The 20,904-nt window shown below is 34.8% G+C and overlaps 1 protein-coding gene across 1 annotated transcript; it reads right to left on the bottom strand.

Moving 5' to 3' along the window:
* Positions 1 to 4,957: 4,957 nt before the first annotated feature.
* On the bottom strand, positions 4,958 to 5,631 carry LOC149186693 (uncharacterized). Its single transcript, XM_089412663.1, has one exon. The coding sequence runs from the start codon at positions 5,573 to 5,575 to the stop codon at positions 5,081 to 5,083; it is 495 nt and encodes a 164-aa protein (XP_089268789.1). The 5' UTR covers positions 5,576 to 5,631; the 3' UTR covers positions 4,958 to 5,080.
* Positions 5,632 to 20,904: the final 15,273 nt, after the last annotated feature.

Genomic DNA, 20,904 nt, shown 5'->3' with positions numbered 1-20,904 from the left:
TTAAAAATATGTTTGCTGAAATTAACTATACAAGGTTAAAATGAACAATAGTAGTCATTAAATCACAAGGAACCTTTATCTGTTACAACCTATTCCTCAAGTTTGTCTTGGGTACTATGTCAAACATTTTTCTAAAATTAATGAAACAACACAAAATATTGGTTTGATCATTGTGGGACTCCTTCACAATCATCTTAAGAGTAAAAAGGTGGTCCAAATTTGAATGATATATCCTTGATCTGGCTTGTCCTTTAGCCCTTTTCTTGTGGCTTTATCACTATAAATTAGTATTCTTTCCCAATTGATTCCATAGATCATTGCAAAAATGGGTCTAATATTGATGGTCTTATAATTAGAGGGAATGTGTTTATCTTCACTTTTAAAGATAGGTACAATTAGGTTTTGCATCTAGGGCTTAGGGAAACCTTGTTTCAATGTTATATTGAAGAGCTTGTGAATGTGAGGGATGAGGATAAGCCCTTTGATTTAAAAAAAAAAAATATTGATAGTCTTAATTGTTCTTAACTTTCCCATTCGCAAGCTACGTAAAACTCTATATCTTCCCGAGAAAATATTTCATCCTTTAAAGGAATGTTTAAAATGGTTTCCATGGTGCTAGGAAATTCATAAAGATTTTTAAAGTAAAAATTCCTCAAGAAAATCATATTGTTTTCTTTAATTTACAAACTAATATATATTTCAGATTTCTAATTACTTATTCTTTCTCTTTTTTTAGTTTTGAAATGATATCTCATTCACACACACACACAATTTAATATATTTTATTATTTAATTATGTTAACTCAATTTAACTTGGGTGGTTGGGAGGAATGACTATTATTTGTTTTCTTATTTTTGAGAGTTAATAAACAAATTGAAGTTCAAATTAACATTAGTTATTACCGAGTTCATATGAATAAATTTCTATGTATTTTTTTGTCTATAAATGAATTGGTAATTATAATACACTATCATGGACATCACTAAAATCCTAGAAATGCCTACCAATGTGTGAGTGTGTGTGTGTGATCTCAAATATCTAACTGAAATCCATCATAATTAAAGACAAACATGAAAAAAGAAATTAAAAAATTTAATATATGAACAATCCAAAAGGAAGGATAACTCTTAATCAGATTGCAGAAAATGCACATTCCACCATTTGGGCTCAAGGTTAAGCATATGTTTACCAACTCAATCTTCCAATTATTTATGTAGATTCATGGCAAGACTATAGAGTTCCTTTGAACTTGTCTCATGTGAGGATCAAAGATAAGGAAGACTCTCTTTGTGGGTTCATTCCCCACTTAGGGAATATACTCCCAAAACTGGTTATTTATACTTGACATATGCTAGAATGTCGATGGACCCAATTTGGCGGTGGAAGAAGATATGGAAACTAAGTTGTCTTGTACGAGCTAAGGTTTTCCTATGGTGTTTTCTTGAAAACAAAATCCCCAAATGGGATCACTTACAAAATTTGTGAAAGGAAGGGTCCATCTATTTGATGAATACTTCGCAAAAATCACTGAGGAATCGATGATTCAGTTTTTTCTAACCTGCCCTTTCACACTGGGTATATAACCAGTTTACAAAAATAATCTTGGATGTGGTGTTGTTGGGCTTGATGAGACCTTTCTTGATGCTTGAAAATCTTGGTGGGAACAGTCAAATGATAAGTAACTTAGGAATATCCCCCCAATCGTTGTTAGGGAGTTTGGCTAGCCAAGAACAAGGCTATCTTCCTTAACCAACCCTCTTCCCCTGACTAACTAGTTGCACGGGTCGTTGCAATCTATTCTCTCATTCCATCCTTAGACTCTGCCCATGTTCTGTGTGTTATATCAACTGAAGTTACAAATTTCTCCATTCTTTAGGCATATTTTGATGGGACTTCTCTTACAAGCGGAGTTTGTGGAGGAGGGGAATTCCTTTACTTACAAGAACAACAATTCTTCAAGCGTCAAATTGGTTTGGGAAGGAGCTCAAGTAACTATGCAATGTTGCTAGCATAAATACTTTTATTATGTTTTCCCATTGAAAAAGAATGATGTACTCTTAAGATCTTTGGAGACTATGTGAATGTCATAAATTGGTTCAATGAGACACATAGATGCCATAGCCACACACTACTTCCTATTCTTGAGGAGACTCTTCATCTAAATCTTTCTTTTCATTAGATTTCCTATTGCCACATATAGGGAGTGTAACACAACACTAAATGCCTTATCTAAAGTTGACGCTAAACAAGGTCTTCGCATATGGAAAATCATTGAATAGATAGCCGAGGATGCACACGAGTAATTTCAATGGTGGTTCATAGATGAATACTAACATACACAATAACCAACAAACTTGATATATTTGCTATATATTTTTTCTTTTTGATAAAATCTTAAGACCATAGTAGTGGCCGATATATGATATGTAACTCCTTTATTATTTATCGACATATATGCCCCTTATATATTACCTCAACCTACTTAATCATAGGCTTTATACCGACCTGATCTTATCAGAATGAATGATAATGCATCAACAACCTATAATATTTTCATAAGTTAATTAGAAGTTACCATTTTTTTAGGATAAAAAACTATAAACAATCCAAAAATCCTAAAGAATTAACTACATTTATTAATGTTTGAATTTATTTTCGATAACCACAAGAAATGATTGATTATTACTCTTCTTATTTTAACTCCATTCCCACATGTTAATACAATGGTTTCGGATCTTCTTATTAAAGTCTTATATTTACCTACTAACAACGTAATTACACATAAAAGATAAAACACATGTACATTAAACTAAGAGTCCCCGTTCCTTACTCATTTTCCTTAGTTTTGTCTCGATTTTCGGACGGCGTTTCATGTCGGTAGCCCTATTTTTACTTTTGCTTTCCGTTTATTCCACGCTTTCTCGAGCGAGTTGGTGATCAACTCTTCACCGATAGAATCAATCAAACCAAAATCTTCTTGTGCACGCTTCTATAACAATGGAATCAAATATGTCTAACAATGAAGCTTCTTCGGCACGATTCTATACTCGAAATCACATTTTCAAACTATTTCCCGTTGTTGAAGGCTGATATCCATCGGTGTCAATAACGATCAGATATGCTTTAAATTCCGTGGCAATTAATCAGTTTGAATATCGATGAGATCTGATTTGAATAACGTGGTGATTATTTTAAGTATAGAAGACTGTGCAATCAATCCTCTAACATTATTGGTTTGAATATATCGATCAGATTTACTTTCAAAAATAACGCAGTGACTATTTCAAGTTTCGACTGACTCGCCTCCCCATTAAGGCGTGGATTTCTTGTTTCTTACTGCGACTAAACATTCGACAAGTGACATATTGAAAAAACAGGGGCCAACACCTTACTTGTGAAATACACCAGGAAAACGGAGTTGTTGGAGTTGTTTTTATGGTTATTTTTTTGAGTTTTTGGTGTAGGGATTTTGTCTAAAAATTTATTGTGAAATTTTGATTTGTGTTATTTAAATTAATTTTATTTTTTTGATCGTAGATATGGATTCAACACCCTGAAAAATCCCAAGACACATTTATTTTACAGTGTATCCATCAAACTTGTGATTTCAATGAATTCCGGTCTTATTTTAGAGAAATTAAACTGGAAAAGTCCCAAAAAAACCTTCTAGAAAATCACAAAAAAACAAGTAGCAAAAAACTAATACAAATTGCTCAGACAATTTCTCAACTAAAAGAATAGTTGAAAAAATCTCAAAAAAACTCAAGCACTCAACCTACTAAATCTACCAAACTTGCTAGAGTAAGTGTTATTTGCTAATTTCCAAGTCTTAGCACTAGCAGAAGCATGGAAGAAAAACTAATACAGATTGCTTAAGCACCCATATAAGTATGTGATCATTATACAATGACCAATAATAAATAATGTGATATTTTTGGTTAATTTAGTTGAATTACAGATTTTAAAAATATTTCAAAGTCTAATTTACAAAAACCAAAAAACGAAACTAACCGCTGTTCACCTCATTGTAAAATATTTGTAAAATCTGCAGTCGAAGATGGCAAAAATTTCTTATCGCTCAAAAGATAGTGGAATGTTTTAGAATGGAAAGTAGCGGATGTAAACACCAATTTACATATGTTGGGATTTCTACTTCCCTTTCCTTAAATATCCATTTGTCATATATCTCGTAAACCTGCAGGCTGCACCCACCTCACTGCATGAGACGGCCTGCAGCCAGACCGCCAGTATGGGCCTGGACTCCTTTAAACTTTTTGACTTATTTGGGGCTGGACCCCTTTAAACCTTTTGACATATTTGTATTTGTCTGCACCTGTGCTTTCTTTCACAAAGATCTGAAATTTCTGGATTACTGATAAGCATATGTAGGAATAGTCCTAGAATGTGGTTTAATTAGTTAGGTCCAATTTAGAGTAAGATTATATATGCCTGAGAGTTGTTCCAAAGAATTTCTTCGGTTGAATAAAAACGTGGTATATGAATAAAAAATAAAATCAAGTGCAGCGAAAACTGGCATATTCCCTACCATACGAAATCTTCGTCTCCGAGCAATCTGTAACACTGACAAGACTATAAATTTTCAAATGCAAATGGGCTACATCCCATACTGTTCTGAACAATTCTAAAATAAGGGGACAATAAAAAAAGATACTTATCATAAATCAAACTTTTGTAACAAAAAAGTTGTATGCTATATTTTTTTTAGGTTTTAAGTTTCAAAAAATGCCCGTGCCTTATTTCAAAATGGTATTTAAGATAAATCTTAATTCCAATTGAGGAGTAATATTTATGATAAATTTTGAAGATGATGTTTACTATAAATCTTAAATTTTATGAGATTAAAAATCAAATTCTAAACCATTATAATAATATAATCATTATCTCAATATATCATAAAATATAAACTGAATTGATACATTTCATCTGATTATAACCACTATACCCACATAACTCATCCACATTTCAGATTATCCAACCTATTATGAAAGGACCAACTCTCAATTGTTAATGTAACACACTATACAAAGAATTGGCCTCAACATTGTATTCTTCGTAAGATCAACCCCTACCTTCTATGTTAAGACATTTTTGGAGGACCTTTCTCTTCATATGCTGCTCACTGATCTGTGCATGATCTGAACCGAACAGCGAGTGTAAATCAGAATCAGAAAGAATGTAAAATTCTTCGGAAGGACTTGCAGGTAACTTTCTCTTTCTCAGCTTCGATCTGGGTTTGATTGGTGCAGGAGGACAGCAGAGCACCGGAGGTATCTTGTGCTCCTCTGACTTAGGAGTCTGGCATTCTACTTCCCCTTCTCCATTATCCACCAACGAATCCAGGCAGTTTTCGGAAAACCCAACATTATCCACCAACGAATCCAGGCATTTTTCGGAAAACCCAACATTAGTGGTCAACTTCAAACCACCTTGAACTGCTGCCAGTGGTGCCAAAGCAGGCGTGCTTCCTGTTACAAAGAATGAATCTGCCTCTGGAATGACAGAATCCCTCGTCTTTACTTTTGCCAGTGTAGATGGTCTATTAGCTGGAGCCATAATATCAATAACTGCAACTTCTTTCTCGTTCTATTAATTCGACCAGAGATCTAAACATTCTCAGCACAGTAATCCAGTATTCATTATCAGAGAGCACAACAACATCTCTTTCCTTAATTCCTATCAAATAAAATCTCATGAGGAGCAATTCAGAAGCAGAGCAAATATTCTGTAGACAGAATAAGCAGCTTCAACCATTTTTTCCCTAAAGTATATGCAGCTTCAAGCAGACGAAGAAACTTATTATAACTGGCCGATGAGAAGGCTCAGAGAAACTTTATGAATGAATTAAGGGCGGAGAGAGGATTTGACAAGGACTGCTCAACAACTATAACAAGCGTGTTAAAGTAGAAAACAATAAAGTCGTTGGAATCGTTCCTAATCTCCGATAATTTTGAATATAAAATTTTCCATAAAACAAAAAAATATCTGTATAGTGTATAGATGATCGTAATATGCTGGATGACACGTGAAACATTCCAACTGCACTGTAAATCACTTACCTAGATTTATGCTGATTACAGATTTTGAGGTTAATTTGATGATAGTTTTTTATAAATTTGATGGATTTTTGTGATCTATAATGACAATTAGATTGTCTTTCGAAATAATCATATTATTAATCATTTTTGTTTAGAAAATAAATAAAATATAAAAATAAATTTTGTTAAATTTATCTCATTTACAAAAAATGATAAATATAACTATTTTACATTCAAATTTATATATCAGACAAAAATTTATTAAAATCACAAATTCACCATCCTCATACCCAAAATTTATTATAAATATGCTCTCCCTGCAATTCCATAATTCACCATCCTAATACCCAAAATTTATTATAAATATGCTCTCACTGCAATTCCATAAAGATATACCATAGTTATTAATACGCCAACCGAAAAAGAATCGCAATCACATAGATTGTCGTTTTGGCCGTCCACTATGTTGCCATGGATTCTATTTTGTCCAGCTAATACTTCCTTGCAGGTACGCGATCTACCCAGTGCACGTGCATTCGGAAGCAACTGAACAGATAAGCAACTTTTCAACTAACATGAATTACTTACCTTCTCCCATTTCATGTGAGAAATGAGATTTTTCTAATACTAACCGATCTGGACTGATGCCTAATATTCACATGGGATCCTCGTCAATAACATTATATTTATCTTCGTTTAACCTGAGACCGCGGTGCAGTACCACTGGTCTTTGCTTTCAACATCGCTCAACAACTGTTTATGATCCGCACGCTGACACATAGGAACTCTATTAACTTGGCAGCAACCTGTGTTATAAACTAGGTAGGTTAGTTGACAGCCTTTGTTAATAGCAGCAATATATGCTGTTAATCTTTGTGTGAAAATGACATGTTCTTGTGTCTTAGTTTAATAATGTGTTCAACCATACATATCTGAGTTTCTGTTGGTTGCAGATTTGTTCTCGTGTTTACAATGGGTCAAGAAAAATTATTTTATATGTAGTTGTACTAGTAAAATCATGGTGAAAGATACCTCTGAATTTCTAGTTGTAAATTTGGGTATCCAATATTGACTTTGCTCCAAACTCATTGTATATACAATAGTGTATCAATAAAATAATGGTGAGAGATATATCTGAATCTCCGTTAATGACAAATATGGGCATCCAAGGTTGACTTTGGTATGTGATTATTGGATAACAGAACGTAAATTATACGTCATCCATTAATCGCAGGTTCACAATTCTGAGTCAACCAACTCAACAACGCAGTCTTTAGTTCACCGACCTCTGCTCTCCTTGCATTGGACGCATCTTTCAATTCGTAGTAATTGGGAAACTCCTTCAGGTTTGTATGGAAAAATGGCAAGGCAAGGTTTACCATTCATGAAACCTCTCGTTATTTCGCCGCGATCTGGCCCACATTTGTAGAAGGTAAATTTTAGGCCGGATTTTTTGTTGGAAATTTATGGTAATTTCAAACACAAAAGAACAGAGAAAATGCTCTGCTTCTGCCACAGGATCTTTTACACAAGGAAGCTAATAAAATTTTTGAGCAAACAGAGTTTTCCACATACAAATCAAACTTGTATTATTTCATAAACTGATTGATACAAATTTCTTCTTCTCTCTCAGAGGGATTCACCAAGAATTTCCACCAAAAACAAAATTACCCTGCATCTTTTACAAATAATTTTACATTGTTGTGTAAAATTTTCATTCACTGAAAAACTTTTACATTCACTGGTGTAAAAACAAAAATTTTACATATACTCCTATAAAAAAATTTCTTATATTACATTCACTGTGGGGTGAAAAACCATTTCTTTACTCACACCATTTACACTGTTGTGTAAACAATTCTTCATTGCCTCATATTGCAGCTTGCTTCCCTTCGTTTTTAACAACCAAAAAAAATTACATCACGCTGCTGCGTATTGGCAATTACATATTCTCAAAATACATACCGTCGCTGCTCTGTTTCACACTCCTGTGTGTTTCACACCACCCTAGCCCTGATCTGGTTTCACACTGCTGTGCTCCCCTTTTCATTACACATACCATTTCGAAAATGAACAAAAAAACATTACATATACCAAAAAAACAAAAAGACTTTACTATGGGTTGACTTGCCCATACCTCCGTAGGAAATAAAAACATTAAAATTTAAAGTTTATACCAACTTTTACCTATCACAATAACTTTAAATTAATTATTTTTATGGCGGTCAAACAAAAATTTAATCCACGCAACTTCAAATGATGCAGGTCCGTTGATTTAATTGGACGGTCGACGACAATATGGGGAGGCCCTTCCATGCTGAACGTTACTGTTCAGGGAATGGGTGGTTTTCAAAACGTACAGTGGCCACGCGTCGCTCGGTCGGAGTGATCGGAGGCCCTCTAACAAATACCACAATCGCTGAAAGGTGGTGCGATATAAAACTGGTGGTTTTCTGGAAATGATGATGCGCAGGGGAAATTAATATTTCAACACTCCCCTTTAATTTCAACTGCTGGGTTATCAGTCATACCCAAACATTTCCTCAAAAATTCAAATTTTTTCTGGTCCAATGGCTTTGTCAGAATGTCTGCAACTTGTTCTTGAGTCCTGCAATGTTGTAAAACAATTTCTCCATTGCTTACCAATTTCTTGATGTAGTGAAACTTTGTGTCGATGTGTTTCGTTCTTTTATGAAACACGAAATTCTTAGATAATGCAATAGCTGAGCTATTGTCACAAAAATCACCATTGCTTTTACCTGCTCTTGGCATAAGCTCCTTAACATTCTTCTCATCCAAACTGCTTGACATGCTGCTGCTGTAGCTGCCACATATTCTGCCTCTGTTGTAAACAATGCTACAATAGGTTGTTTTTTAGAAGCCCATGAAATAGCTCCTGAACCCATGTGAAAAACATAACCAGATGTGCTTTTCCGATCATCTACACTTCCAGCCCAATCACTATCAGTGTATCCAACTAAATCTGAACATTCTGAGACAGTGTATAAAATGCCAAACCTTTTTGTACCTTTAACATACCTCAAAATTCTTTTTGCTACCTGCCAATGTGCTTCTTTTGGCCTCTCCATGAATCTAGAAATTAAACTAACATCAAACATTATATCTGGCCTAGTTGCAGTCAAATACATTAGGCTGCCAACTATGCTCTTATACAAGCTAAGATCAAAATCCTTGTTGCTGTCCTCTTTGCTGAGTTTTAATTCCATCACTATGGGAGTGATTGCTGCCTTGCTCTCCTGCATGTTAAATCTTTCCAACACTTCATTGACATATTTTGCTTGTGAGATAAAAATTCCATTTTCATTTTGATCTACTTCTATTCCTTAGAAGTATCTCAGCAAACCCATGTTAGTCATTTCAAATTCCTCTTTCATGACTGCTTTGAAATTTTCAATGAGATGATCATCATTACCTGTGAAAATAACATCATCAACATATAACACAACAATTAGTAATTTACCATCCTTTTCTTTGATGTAGATGGTGGGTTCTCCCTCACATTTGTCAAATCCATTTTCCAGTAGATAGGAATCTATCCTACTGTACCATGCTCTTAGTGCTTGCTTCAGCCCATAAAGAGCTTTCTTCAATCTGCACACTTTGTGCTCTTGCCCTTTCTTTTCATAGCCTAGAGGATGTTCAATGTAAACCTCTTCCATTAACACTCCATTTAGGAACGCTGACTTCACATCCATTTGATAAACTTTCCACTTGTTTTGTGCTGCTATGGACAGTACTGCTCTCATGGTTTCCATTCTTGCAACAGGTGTGAAAGTTTCCTCATAGTCTCTCCCATACTGCTGCTTGTATCCCTTGACAACCAGTCTTTCCTTGTGCCTTTCTATCTTGCCTTCAGCATTAGTTTTGGTCTTGTAGACCCATTTAACTCCAATGACTTCTTTTCCTTTTGGTAGCTCAACCAAATCCCATGTCTTGTTTCTCTCTATGGCATTCATCTCCTCATCCATAGCTTCTATCCATTTCTTATCTTTAATTGCATCTTCGAAATGAATAGGATCATCAACATGACAATACAAAGCAAACAAGGAATTCATTCCTTCATCATAAATATCACTTAAATTTCTGAATTTCTTACCTCTTTCATTTGGTGTGCAAGTGCTTGAAGACGCACTTTAATTTCCTTCTTGTGGTGTGCTTGGAGAAGCACTTCCATTTCTCCTCAAGGGTGTCTCTTGTTGTCATTGTGTTGCCGCTGCTGTTTGGGGATGTATTTCAGCCATCTCCTCATCATCTTCATCATGAGACAAACAGTTTTTAACATTCACTGTTTTCTCTATGCTTCCATCACAAGCTTCCTCTTCAATGAACTGAACATCTATGCTCACAAAAAACTTCTTGGCAGATGGGATATACAACTTGTAAGCTTTGGATTCCTCACTGTGTCCAATGAAAATGCATTTCTCCCATTTTCTATCCAACTTCTTCCTTAGCTGATCTGGAATGTGTGCATAAGCCACACATCCAAAAACTTTCATGTGGGTGACTCCTTGCTTTCTCCCACTCCATGCTTCTTCCGACACTTTATTCATTACTACTTTTGTAGGACACCTATTCAAAATATATATTGCACAGTATACAGCTTCAGCCCAATAATCATTTGGCTTCAACATGCTCCTCGCCATATCCATGATGGTCTTGTTCTTCCTTTTAGCAACTCCATTTTGCTGCAGGGTGTACCTAGCTGTAAATTGCTTATGAATTCCATTTTCTCTACAAAACCGTAGGAATTCCTTGGAGATATACTCACCTCCTCTATCAGTTCTCAAAACTTTGATATACAGCCCGCTTTGGTTTTCCACAAGTGCTTTGAAATTTCGGAATTTTTCAAACACTTCACTTTTGTTTTTTAGAAAAATAAGCCCAAGTTTTTCTAGTAAAATTATCAATGAATGTTAGATAATATTGGCTGCCTGCTAGTGATGGAGTTTGCATTGGTCCACATAAATCTGAGTGTACAATTTCTAAGGGTGCTTTTGCCCTTATGCTTTTCCCGGATGGAAAACTCTCTCTATGTTGTTTCCCCAAGATACAACCTTCACAAAGGGTGTCTAGTTTATCTATCAATGGTAATCCTCTTACCATTCCTTTTCTACTCAATAGGTTAAGACTTCCAAAGTTGAGATGTCCAAATCTCAAGTGCCACAACCAATTTTCATCCTTTGGTACGTTTTGGAAAGCCTCTTGGGTAACTGCTGCAATTACTTCTTTGTTTTTCAAATCTGCCCTTATTCTGAGAGGGAATATCCTGTTTCTCGTCATCTTCACTTTAGCAATGCATCGTTTGTTGGGTGCTCTATCCATGATCGTGCATACATCATTCACAAAGAAAACATTGTAACCCTTTTGAACAAGTTGTCCATTACTCAAGAGGTTACATCTCATTCCAAGAACATAATAGACATCTGCTATGGTTTTCTTTTCACCTTTCTTTGTAAATATTTTTACTTCTCCTTTTCCCATAACAGAAACTTTACTATCAGTCCCAAGTGTGACTTGTGACTTCACATTCTGATCTAAAGCAGAAAACAGGGCTATGTTTCTTGTCATATGGTTACTGCAACCGGAGTCTAGAAACCATATATCATCACTGTTCGTTTCAGCCATATTACAAGCTAACAACATATTATCTTGGCTGATATTTTCTCTAGTGATATTTGCACTAGATCTATTAGTCATATCATGCTGCTTCTTCCTACATTCATTTGCATAATGCCCATATTTTTTACAGTAATAACATTGGACATTGGATTTTTCATACCTTTGTCCTTGAGCATGATGTTGTCCACTTTGTTGGTTGCTGCCTTGGCCTTGGTTTTGATTTGGATTGTTGCCTCTTCCTTGAGCATTTGCTGGATTGTTCCTTCCACCTCTGTTTTGGCTTCTGCCTCTTCCTCTCTTGTTTCCTCTGCCTTGACCTCTTCCTCTTCCAAAGGACATCTGGGTCTTCAAGGCTTGCTCTAGAGATGAGTTTACATTTCTACTCAACCTTTGCTCATGTGTTATCAGTAATGCATGAAGTTCATCAACTGAAAAGTTTAAGAGATCCTTTGTCTCTTCTATGGTGGTGACAATCACATCAAACTTTGAGGGTAGGACCCTCAATATTTTCTCCACAATCCTCCTTTCTTCAAGAACTTCTCCATGAGTCCTTATTTGTGTGACCAGACCAATCACATGTGTGAAGAATGAGTCAATATTGTCCGACTCCTTCATGCACAGATTCTCAAAATCTTTCCTCAGCAACTGTAGTTTTGTTGTCTTCACTTTCTCCATGCCTTGATAGGCTATCTTGAGAGTTTGCCATGCTTCTTTGGATGTCTTGGCTGCTGCTATCCTTGGAAACACACTCTCATGCACTGACTGATACAAAAATACAAGGGCTTTTGAATCTTTCTTCCTATTACTCTTCAACAAATCTTTCCCTGCCTGAGTTAACCTATTAAACTCATTTTCATCTACTGGTTCTTCAAAACCATCCTCAACTAATTCCCATAGATCTTGAGAGGAAAACAGGGCTCTCATGGTTATTGCCCAATAATCATAGTTTTTCCCATTAAACTGTGGGAGTTGAGTATTAAACATGCCCATGCTAGTGCTGGTGCTGGCCATTCTTGCACTCCTTAACTATGCTTTAAAATGCTTGACTGTGTATTAAAATAACTCACTATCTTATCAGAAACACAAAAAAACTTTGAGAAATACCTGGATCCTTTCTTGACTGCGAAGTTCACTGTGCTAGAGAAGCTGCTGCAGCAAAAAACTCCTTCCTTCAGCTTCTTTGACACCTTCAAAGAGCCTGGACAAGCTCTGATACCATGTTGGAAATTTCTGGTAATTTCAAACACAAAAGAACAGAGAAAATGCTCTGTTTCTGCCACAGGATCTTTTACACGGGGAAGCTAATAAATTTTTTGAGCAGACAGAGTTTTCCACATACAAATCAAATTTGTATTCATTCATAAACTGCCTGATACAAATTTCTTCCTCTCTCTCAGAGGGATTCACCAAGAACTTTCACCAAAAACAAAATTACCCTGCCTCTTTACAAATAATTTTACACTGCCGTGTAAAATTTTCATTCACTGCTATGTGAAAAACTTTTACATTCACTGCTGTAAAAACAAAAATTTTACATATACTGCTGTAAAAAAAAATTCTTACATTACATTCACTGTGGGGTGAAAAACCATTTCTTTACTCACACCATTTACACTGCTGTGTAAACAATTCTTCATTCGCTCATATTGCAGCTTGCTTCCCTTCGTTTTAACAACCAAAAAAAATTACATCACGTTGTTGCGTATTGGCAATTACATATTCTCAAAATACATACCGTCGCTGCTCTGTTTCACACCACGCTAGCCCTGATCTGGTTTCGCACTGCTGTGCTCCCCTTTTCATTACACATACCATTTCGAAAATGAACAAAAAACATTACATATACCCAAAAAAATAAAAAGACTTAACTATGCGTTGACTTGGCCATACCTCCGTAGGAAATAAAAACATTAAAATTTAAAACTTCTACCAACTTTTACCTATCACAATAACTTTACATTAATTACTTTTATGATGGTCAAACAAAAATTTAATCCACGCAACTTCAAATGATGCAGGTCCGTTGATTTAATCGGACGGTCGACGACGATATTGGGAGGCCCTTCCATGCTGAACGTTACTGTCTGGGGAATGGGTGGTTTTCAAAACGTACAGTGGCCATGCGTCACTCGATCGGGGTGATCGGAGGCCCTCTGACAAATACCACAATCGCTAAAAGGTGGTGCGATATAAAACTGGTGGTTTTTCGGAAATGATGACGCGCAGGGGAAATTAATATTTCAACATTTCTTTATTCATGCTATCGTTGTTACGGTGATAGTGAAGTGTGATCCTATTATTATTGTTACGGTGATAGTGAAGTGTGATCCTATTCTCGTGCCAAGCGTGAAGGGAAGGGAGTATAATAAGTTTTTATTTATTATTATTATTTATTTTTGTTTGGTATGTTAGCTTATGGAGTGTTTTAACATTTTATTTTTCCTCATAAAATGAAAATTTGGTGAGAAAAATCAAGTTAATTTAATTTTTTTTATTAAAGATAAGGAATGTTGAATCAATCAAGTTAAGCAATGTTGATTCAATTTGTTGCATAATAAACTTAAAACTAAAATTTGGTGAGAAAAATCAAGTTAATTTTTTTTTTTTTAATTGAAGATAAAGAACGTTGAATCAATCAATTCAAGCAATGTTGAATCAATTTGTTGCATAATTAATTTGATTGAGTCGAGAGGCTTATTCTACAGCCCATTATTAATGGATGTGTAAGTTTGTCCGTCTGTTAGTGCCTTTTAAAATAAAATATAAATTATGTTATAAATAGAAATGTTAGAAAATTATATATTACAGAACAATGAAACACATAAAATACTACAGAAATATAAACACAGAATACCCATAAAATAAGAGAGACATATATACGTGGTTCACCCAACTTGGGCTACATCCACAGAGAAACAATTGGTCCTTCCTTTATATTATTTGGCAAAATGAAGAGAGACAACCTACAACAAATATGTTGTAATTTCTTCTTTTCTCTCACACAATCTCCTCTCTCTTTCTTGCTCAGAATACACATATACACAGTGGCAATACAATTCCCTCATATATAGCAAGGGGTTGCCTTCTAGGGCAAAAAACCCTAAATTAAACATAACTTCTACGATCAGATCATCCACCTAATAAAAGGCTCAATTTGACTACGAAATTACAATATTTTACAAAGCAATTTTACATCTACTTTTAGCTTCGAGGGCGCTACACCCAAACCCTCGCTAGGTGAGGGCTCATAAAAATCATCATCACCCACGCTGGAGGAAAATAAACGAGCACTGTTATCGCCGCATTACGAATTGGGCTCCAATGTAGTGATACCTCTGAATAAAGAAGATAATCAGGCTCTACAACCAACAATCTCCCACTTGGAGATTGATTATAGCAACTCCACCTCTGTTTCATTTGTTGGACAATGACTCCACTTTAGACCTAGTTGTTTCTCATCTTTATCATCATACTTGAAGACCAATTGAAACTAAGCAGAATATCACTTTTTTTGTGGTTACAACTTTTGTTCACATATCTGCAGGATTCTGGCTAATGTGTATCTTTTCCAGCTTTAACAGTCCATTTTCCAACGCTATCCATTTGAAATGGTACTTGAGATGTATATTTTTAGCCTTGGAATAAAATTCAGAGTTCTTTGCAAGATGAATGACACTCTGGTTGTCATTGTATAACCTGTCCAACTCTTGCTTCTTACCCAACTCATCGAGAAACCTTTGTAACCAAATCATTTCTTTACTAGCCTCTGTAGCAGCAACATACTCTACTTCTGTTGTTGAGAGTGCAACAACATTTAACAATTTTGAAACCTAACTAACAGTTGTTCCACCCACAATAAACACATACCTTGTGGTTCTCTTCTTATTATCTCTATCACATGCCATATATGCATCAACATATCCTTATAGAGCAATGTTTGAACCACCAAAACATAATGTTTGATATGTGGTACCTCTCAAATACATGAGAATCCACTTCACTGCCATCCAATGTTCGTTTCCTAGATTGTTCATATACCTGCTTACAACTCCCATTAATATCAGGTCTTGTACATACCATTGCATACATTAAGATTCCAACTATTGATGCATATGGAACTTTAGACATATAATCCATCTCTCCCTAAGTCTTGGGACACATCCCCTTACTTAGTTTGAAATGGCTAGCGAAAGGTATGCTAACTAGTTTTGCATTCTACATATTAAAAAATTTCAACACGTTTTGTATGTACTCACTGCGAGACAATGCTAATTTGTGATTTTTCCTATCTCTACTTATTCTCATACCAAGGATTTGTTTTGCAGCACCCACATCCTTCATTGGAAATGAATTTGCCAACTTTTGTTTGAGCACATATATTTCCTGCATGTTAGAACCTGCAACAAGCATGCCATCTACATACAATAATAATATAATATAGCGGCCATCATTTTTCCTTTTGAGATAAACAAAATGATCAGAGTGACATCTAGTATAACCTTGTTCATACATAAACTTGTCAAATCATCTATACCACTCACTTAGAGCCTGTTTTAAGTCATACAAGCTCTTCTATAACCTGCACACTAGCTTCTCCTTCCCTTTGATATCATATCCTTGTCGTTGTTGCATAAATATCTCTTCCTCCAAATCCCCATGGAGAAAGGTTGTCTTTACATCTAATTGTTCAAGATGAAAATCTTCTACTGCTACTAGACTTAAAATTGTTCTGATTGAAGATATTTTAACAACAGGAGAAAATATCTCATTAAAGTCTATACCCTTTTTTGTTTAAACCCCTTCACCATTAGTCTAGCTTTATACCATTTTCTACCTCCATCTTCTTCTTTCAACCTGTAAACCCATTTATTTTGAAATGTTGTTTTACCTTCAGGCAACTTGACTAAGTCTTAAGTCTGGTTATCTACCAAGGATTCCATCTCTTCTTTCGTGGCTAGATCCCACTTCTTCTTGGTTTCTACCTGCACTGCTTCTTCATAACATTCTAGTTCACCAGAATCAGTGAACAATACATAATATAATCAAGGAGAGTATCGTTCAGGGGGTTTAACTATCCTGGTAGATATTCTAACACCACTTTCAAGTGTTTGAGGTGCTTGTTGTTGTTGTTGTTCTGACTGTTGACCATTATTATTTTCAGGCACCTTTAATTTTTCTATGATCTCATCAAGCACTGTGTATTCTTTGTTTTCTTTTTCCTATTTCTTTTCCTGCATCTGATCCTTAAACAAAACCTTTTCATTGAATATGATATCTCTACTCCTAATGATTTTGTGATTTTTATAATCATATAAGAGATAACCAAAATCATTAACACCATATCCAATAAATGTACATTTATTTGATTTTGCCTCAAGCTTTGTTTTATTTTCTTTATTAATGTGGACAAAATATTGACTACCAAAATTATTTAAAAATGAGTAGTTTACACTTTTACCTGTCCATGCCTCCTCTGAAATACCTCCATCCAAGGAACTTGAAGGCCCTCTATTTATTAGATAAACAACAATATCTAGAACATCTACCCAAAATTGTAAAAGCAATCCTGCATGCAATCTCATGCACCTTGTACGCTCCATGACTGTCCTGTTTATCCTTTCTCACACATCATTTTCTTGTGGAGTTCCTGGAACTATCTTCTCCCTACAAATTCTATGCTCTAAACAATACTCATTAAACTCTTTGTTGCAATTTTCACCTCCATTGACTGATCTGAGACACTTCAACATTTTTCCTGTCTCATTTTCAACTAAAGATTTACATTTCTTGAAAGTATCAAATACATTAGATTTATTTTGAATACAATAAATCTAGGTTTTTCTGGTTGCATCATCAATACAGGTAACATAATAATGAGAGCCATTGAGAGATGATACCTGAGGAGGTCCCCATACATCTGTATGCACAATCTTTAATTTTTCATTCTTCTTTTCTTTCCCAACTCTCAGAAATCTGACTCTCTTTTGATTTCCATAAACACAATTTTCATAGAATTCCAAATCAACATGTTTCAAACTTGGCAACAAATTTATTGAGTGAAGAATCTTCATCCCCTTCTCATTGATGTGCCCAAGCCTATTATGCCACAATGTTCTATCCGCTCCTGTAGAGGTTAAAGCATTAATAGAATTAAAAATATCATTTCATAAATATAATGTACCAACCTTTTTTCCTTTTTTTATTAGTAGGGTTCCTTTAGTGACCTTCCAAGTTTTATCTGTAAAAATAGTTACACAGCCTTCACCTCCCAACTGCCCTATTGAAATTAGTTTTTTCATCATATCTGAAACATGCCTTACCTAATTCAATAGCCATTGGTTTCCATTCTATTGTTTTATAAAAAATTTACCCATTCCAATGATTTTACAGGATTTATCATCACCCAAACGAACCTCGTCAAAATCTCCTTGAACATAATCATGAAAATGTTTCCTATCAGGTGTGGCATGGAATGATACCCCTGAATCTACCACCCAGGCATCAATAATATTTTCTAATGAAAGAATCAAAGCATTTGGAATCACATCACCTATCACATTTGCTTCATGATTGTTTCCTTGTTGTGCGCCTCCTTCTTTTCCCTGCTGAGACTTACAACCTTTCTTCAGGTGTCCTTTTTTCCCGAATTTCCATCACACTATACCTGATTTGGACTTGGACCTGTCTTTCATTCTTACTACGATATCCCAGGCTCTTTCCTCTTTCCATTTTTCTTCCCCTAGTCTCTGCAGTTAAAGCATTACCTAATGTCTCACTAGAGATTTTCCGTCGTACTTCCTCGCTAAGAATTCATTAGGCGAATTTTTGGGTCTAAAATGGGCCTCGTAAGAAAAATGTACTACCAAAATAAACTTTATAAGAACAAATAGGATTCAAGATGATGATGTCAACCATAGGGGATGATTCACCATTTTTAGAGTAAAAAAGTGAAAAGATTAAAAAATAATAAAATAATAAATCTATTTTTTCAACTCGTATTTTCAACTTATTTCCCTAAGGGTTTACTCAAATTTTGAGCAAACTATAGGGAGATAAGTTGAAAATACAAGTCGAAAAAATAACTTATTCTTTTTTCCCTCTAAAATTTGATGATGTAATTTAATCTTATTTTATTATTTCCACTATTATTTTATAATTTCCTTAGGAAGCCCATTTTAAACCTCAAAATTCCCCTAATGGCACCGACAACATCATCAAACTTTAAAGTATTAGATCTAGACATAGAGTTACTAATGGCCATATTTAAACCATTCCAACTTTCTAACAATGAGCACAAAAATAGCGGAACGCTAACTTCATCATCAAAATTTACCCCTATATAACTTAACTAACTAGTAGCCGTATTAAATTCATTTAAATGATCGGCAAAACATCCACCTTCTGACATCCTCATATTAAATAAACACTTCATAAGAAATACCTTATTTGAAGCTAAGGGTTTTTCATATAATTTGGCCAATGCTGACATTAAACCCTCTGTTGTCATTTCCTTTGAAATATTAAAGCCTACCTATGCTGCTAGGCACAACCGTATTATTCCAATTTCATTTCTGTCGAGAATATCCTATTCTGTGTCTGTCATACTCATTGACTTTTTTGTCTTTCTGCTCAACACTAGGTACAGATCTTTCTGATACAAATAATCTTCCATTTGCATCTTCCACAACTAGTAGTTTTGGCCATTAAATTTTTTGACCCTAAACCTACCATCTTCTGCCATTGCTCCCACTCGAACCAAGAACCATTTTCTCATGGAGGTTTATTAGCCAAATAGACCTTCGGCTCTAATACTAGTTGTTAGAAAATTATATATTACGGAGCAATCAAACACATAAAGTATTGCAGAAATATAAACACAGAAAATGAATAAAAAAAGAGAGACAAAAATATACGTGATTCACCCAATTTGGGCTACATCCATGGAGAAACAACTAGTACTACCTTTATATTATCCATAAAAATGAAGAGATACAACCTACAACAAATCTGTTGTAATTTCCTCTTCACTCTCACACAATTTCCTCTCTCTTTCTCACTCACAATACACATATATAGTCAGAATACAATTTCCTTGTATATAGTGAGGGGTTTCCTTTTAGGGGTAAAAACTCTAAATTAAACGTAACTTCTACTATGAGATCATCCGTCTAATGAGTGTCTTAGATTGACTACGAAATTACAATATTTTACAAGGAAATTTTACATATATTTTTAGTTTCGGGGGTGCTGCCCCTAAACCCCCACTAGTAGGGGTGCTCATAAAAATCGTTGTCGCCCCTCCTGGATCCTCCTGGCGGCATTTCCGTTGTATTACAAACTGGGGTCCAATGTGGCGATACCTCTGAATAAAGAAGATAATCAGGCTCCGCACCCAATAAGAAAAATAATGTCAGCTATAATTAAAAAGATGAATATGTTGCAAAATATTTAGAAGTAAAAAAAAAATATTTGAATCAAATGTTTAAATCTTATACTTTTCAAAAATATTTCAACAAGATATTTAAATAAACTATTTGAAGATCTATGTGAACTAATTTATGTCCATATCAACCACATATATATATATATATATATATATAGAGAGAGAGAGAGAGAGAGAGAGAGAGAGAGAGAGAGAGAGAAATTAAGTTTTTATGGTTCAATTTTTTATTTGGTCATTTATATACTCTATATAGCATTCAAAAATACAATTTAAAGAATAAAAAAGAACACATTGTATTTTTCACTCTAAAAAAGTTTGCACGTGAAGATATTTGATCCCTCTCAGCTCATGTTAGATCCGTACTTAAGATGGATTTATGCTCGTAGTCTTTATTTGAGGACATATCTTCATTTTTCATTTAAGGACATATATGTTTGAGTCTTCAAGGGACTGTTAAGACTCAACTACAAAACTTAAAGTTATTACAACTAAGCTTATTATGTGGCATGTAGGAATTGAATTTGACTTCAAAGGATACAATCATTCTTCCTAACCAGCAAAGATAAAATCAGTGGACAAACCTACTCATAATTGCTATTAAACTGACTACAAAAGATAGAAATTATTCCCCATTACCAAAAACAAATCCAATAAATAAAATTATAATAAATAAAAAATTCTAAATAATCTAGTGCTTTCCTTCTAGATTCCTTTAATTTTTGGACCGTTAATCTATTTCCTAACTGACTCTTAACCCAAATTAA

Source organism: Pinus tabuliformis, chromosome 3_1 (genome assembly GCF_031772625.1).
Source record: "Pinus tabuliformis cultivar Carrire ecotype Pingquan chromosome 3_1, CPIR1, whole genome shotgun sequence".
NCBI classification, from domain to species: Eukaryota; Viridiplantae; Streptophyta; class Pinopsida; order Pinales; family Pinaceae; genus Pinus; species Pinus tabuliformis.
This window is presented reverse-complemented; position numbering and strand designations above follow the sequence as displayed.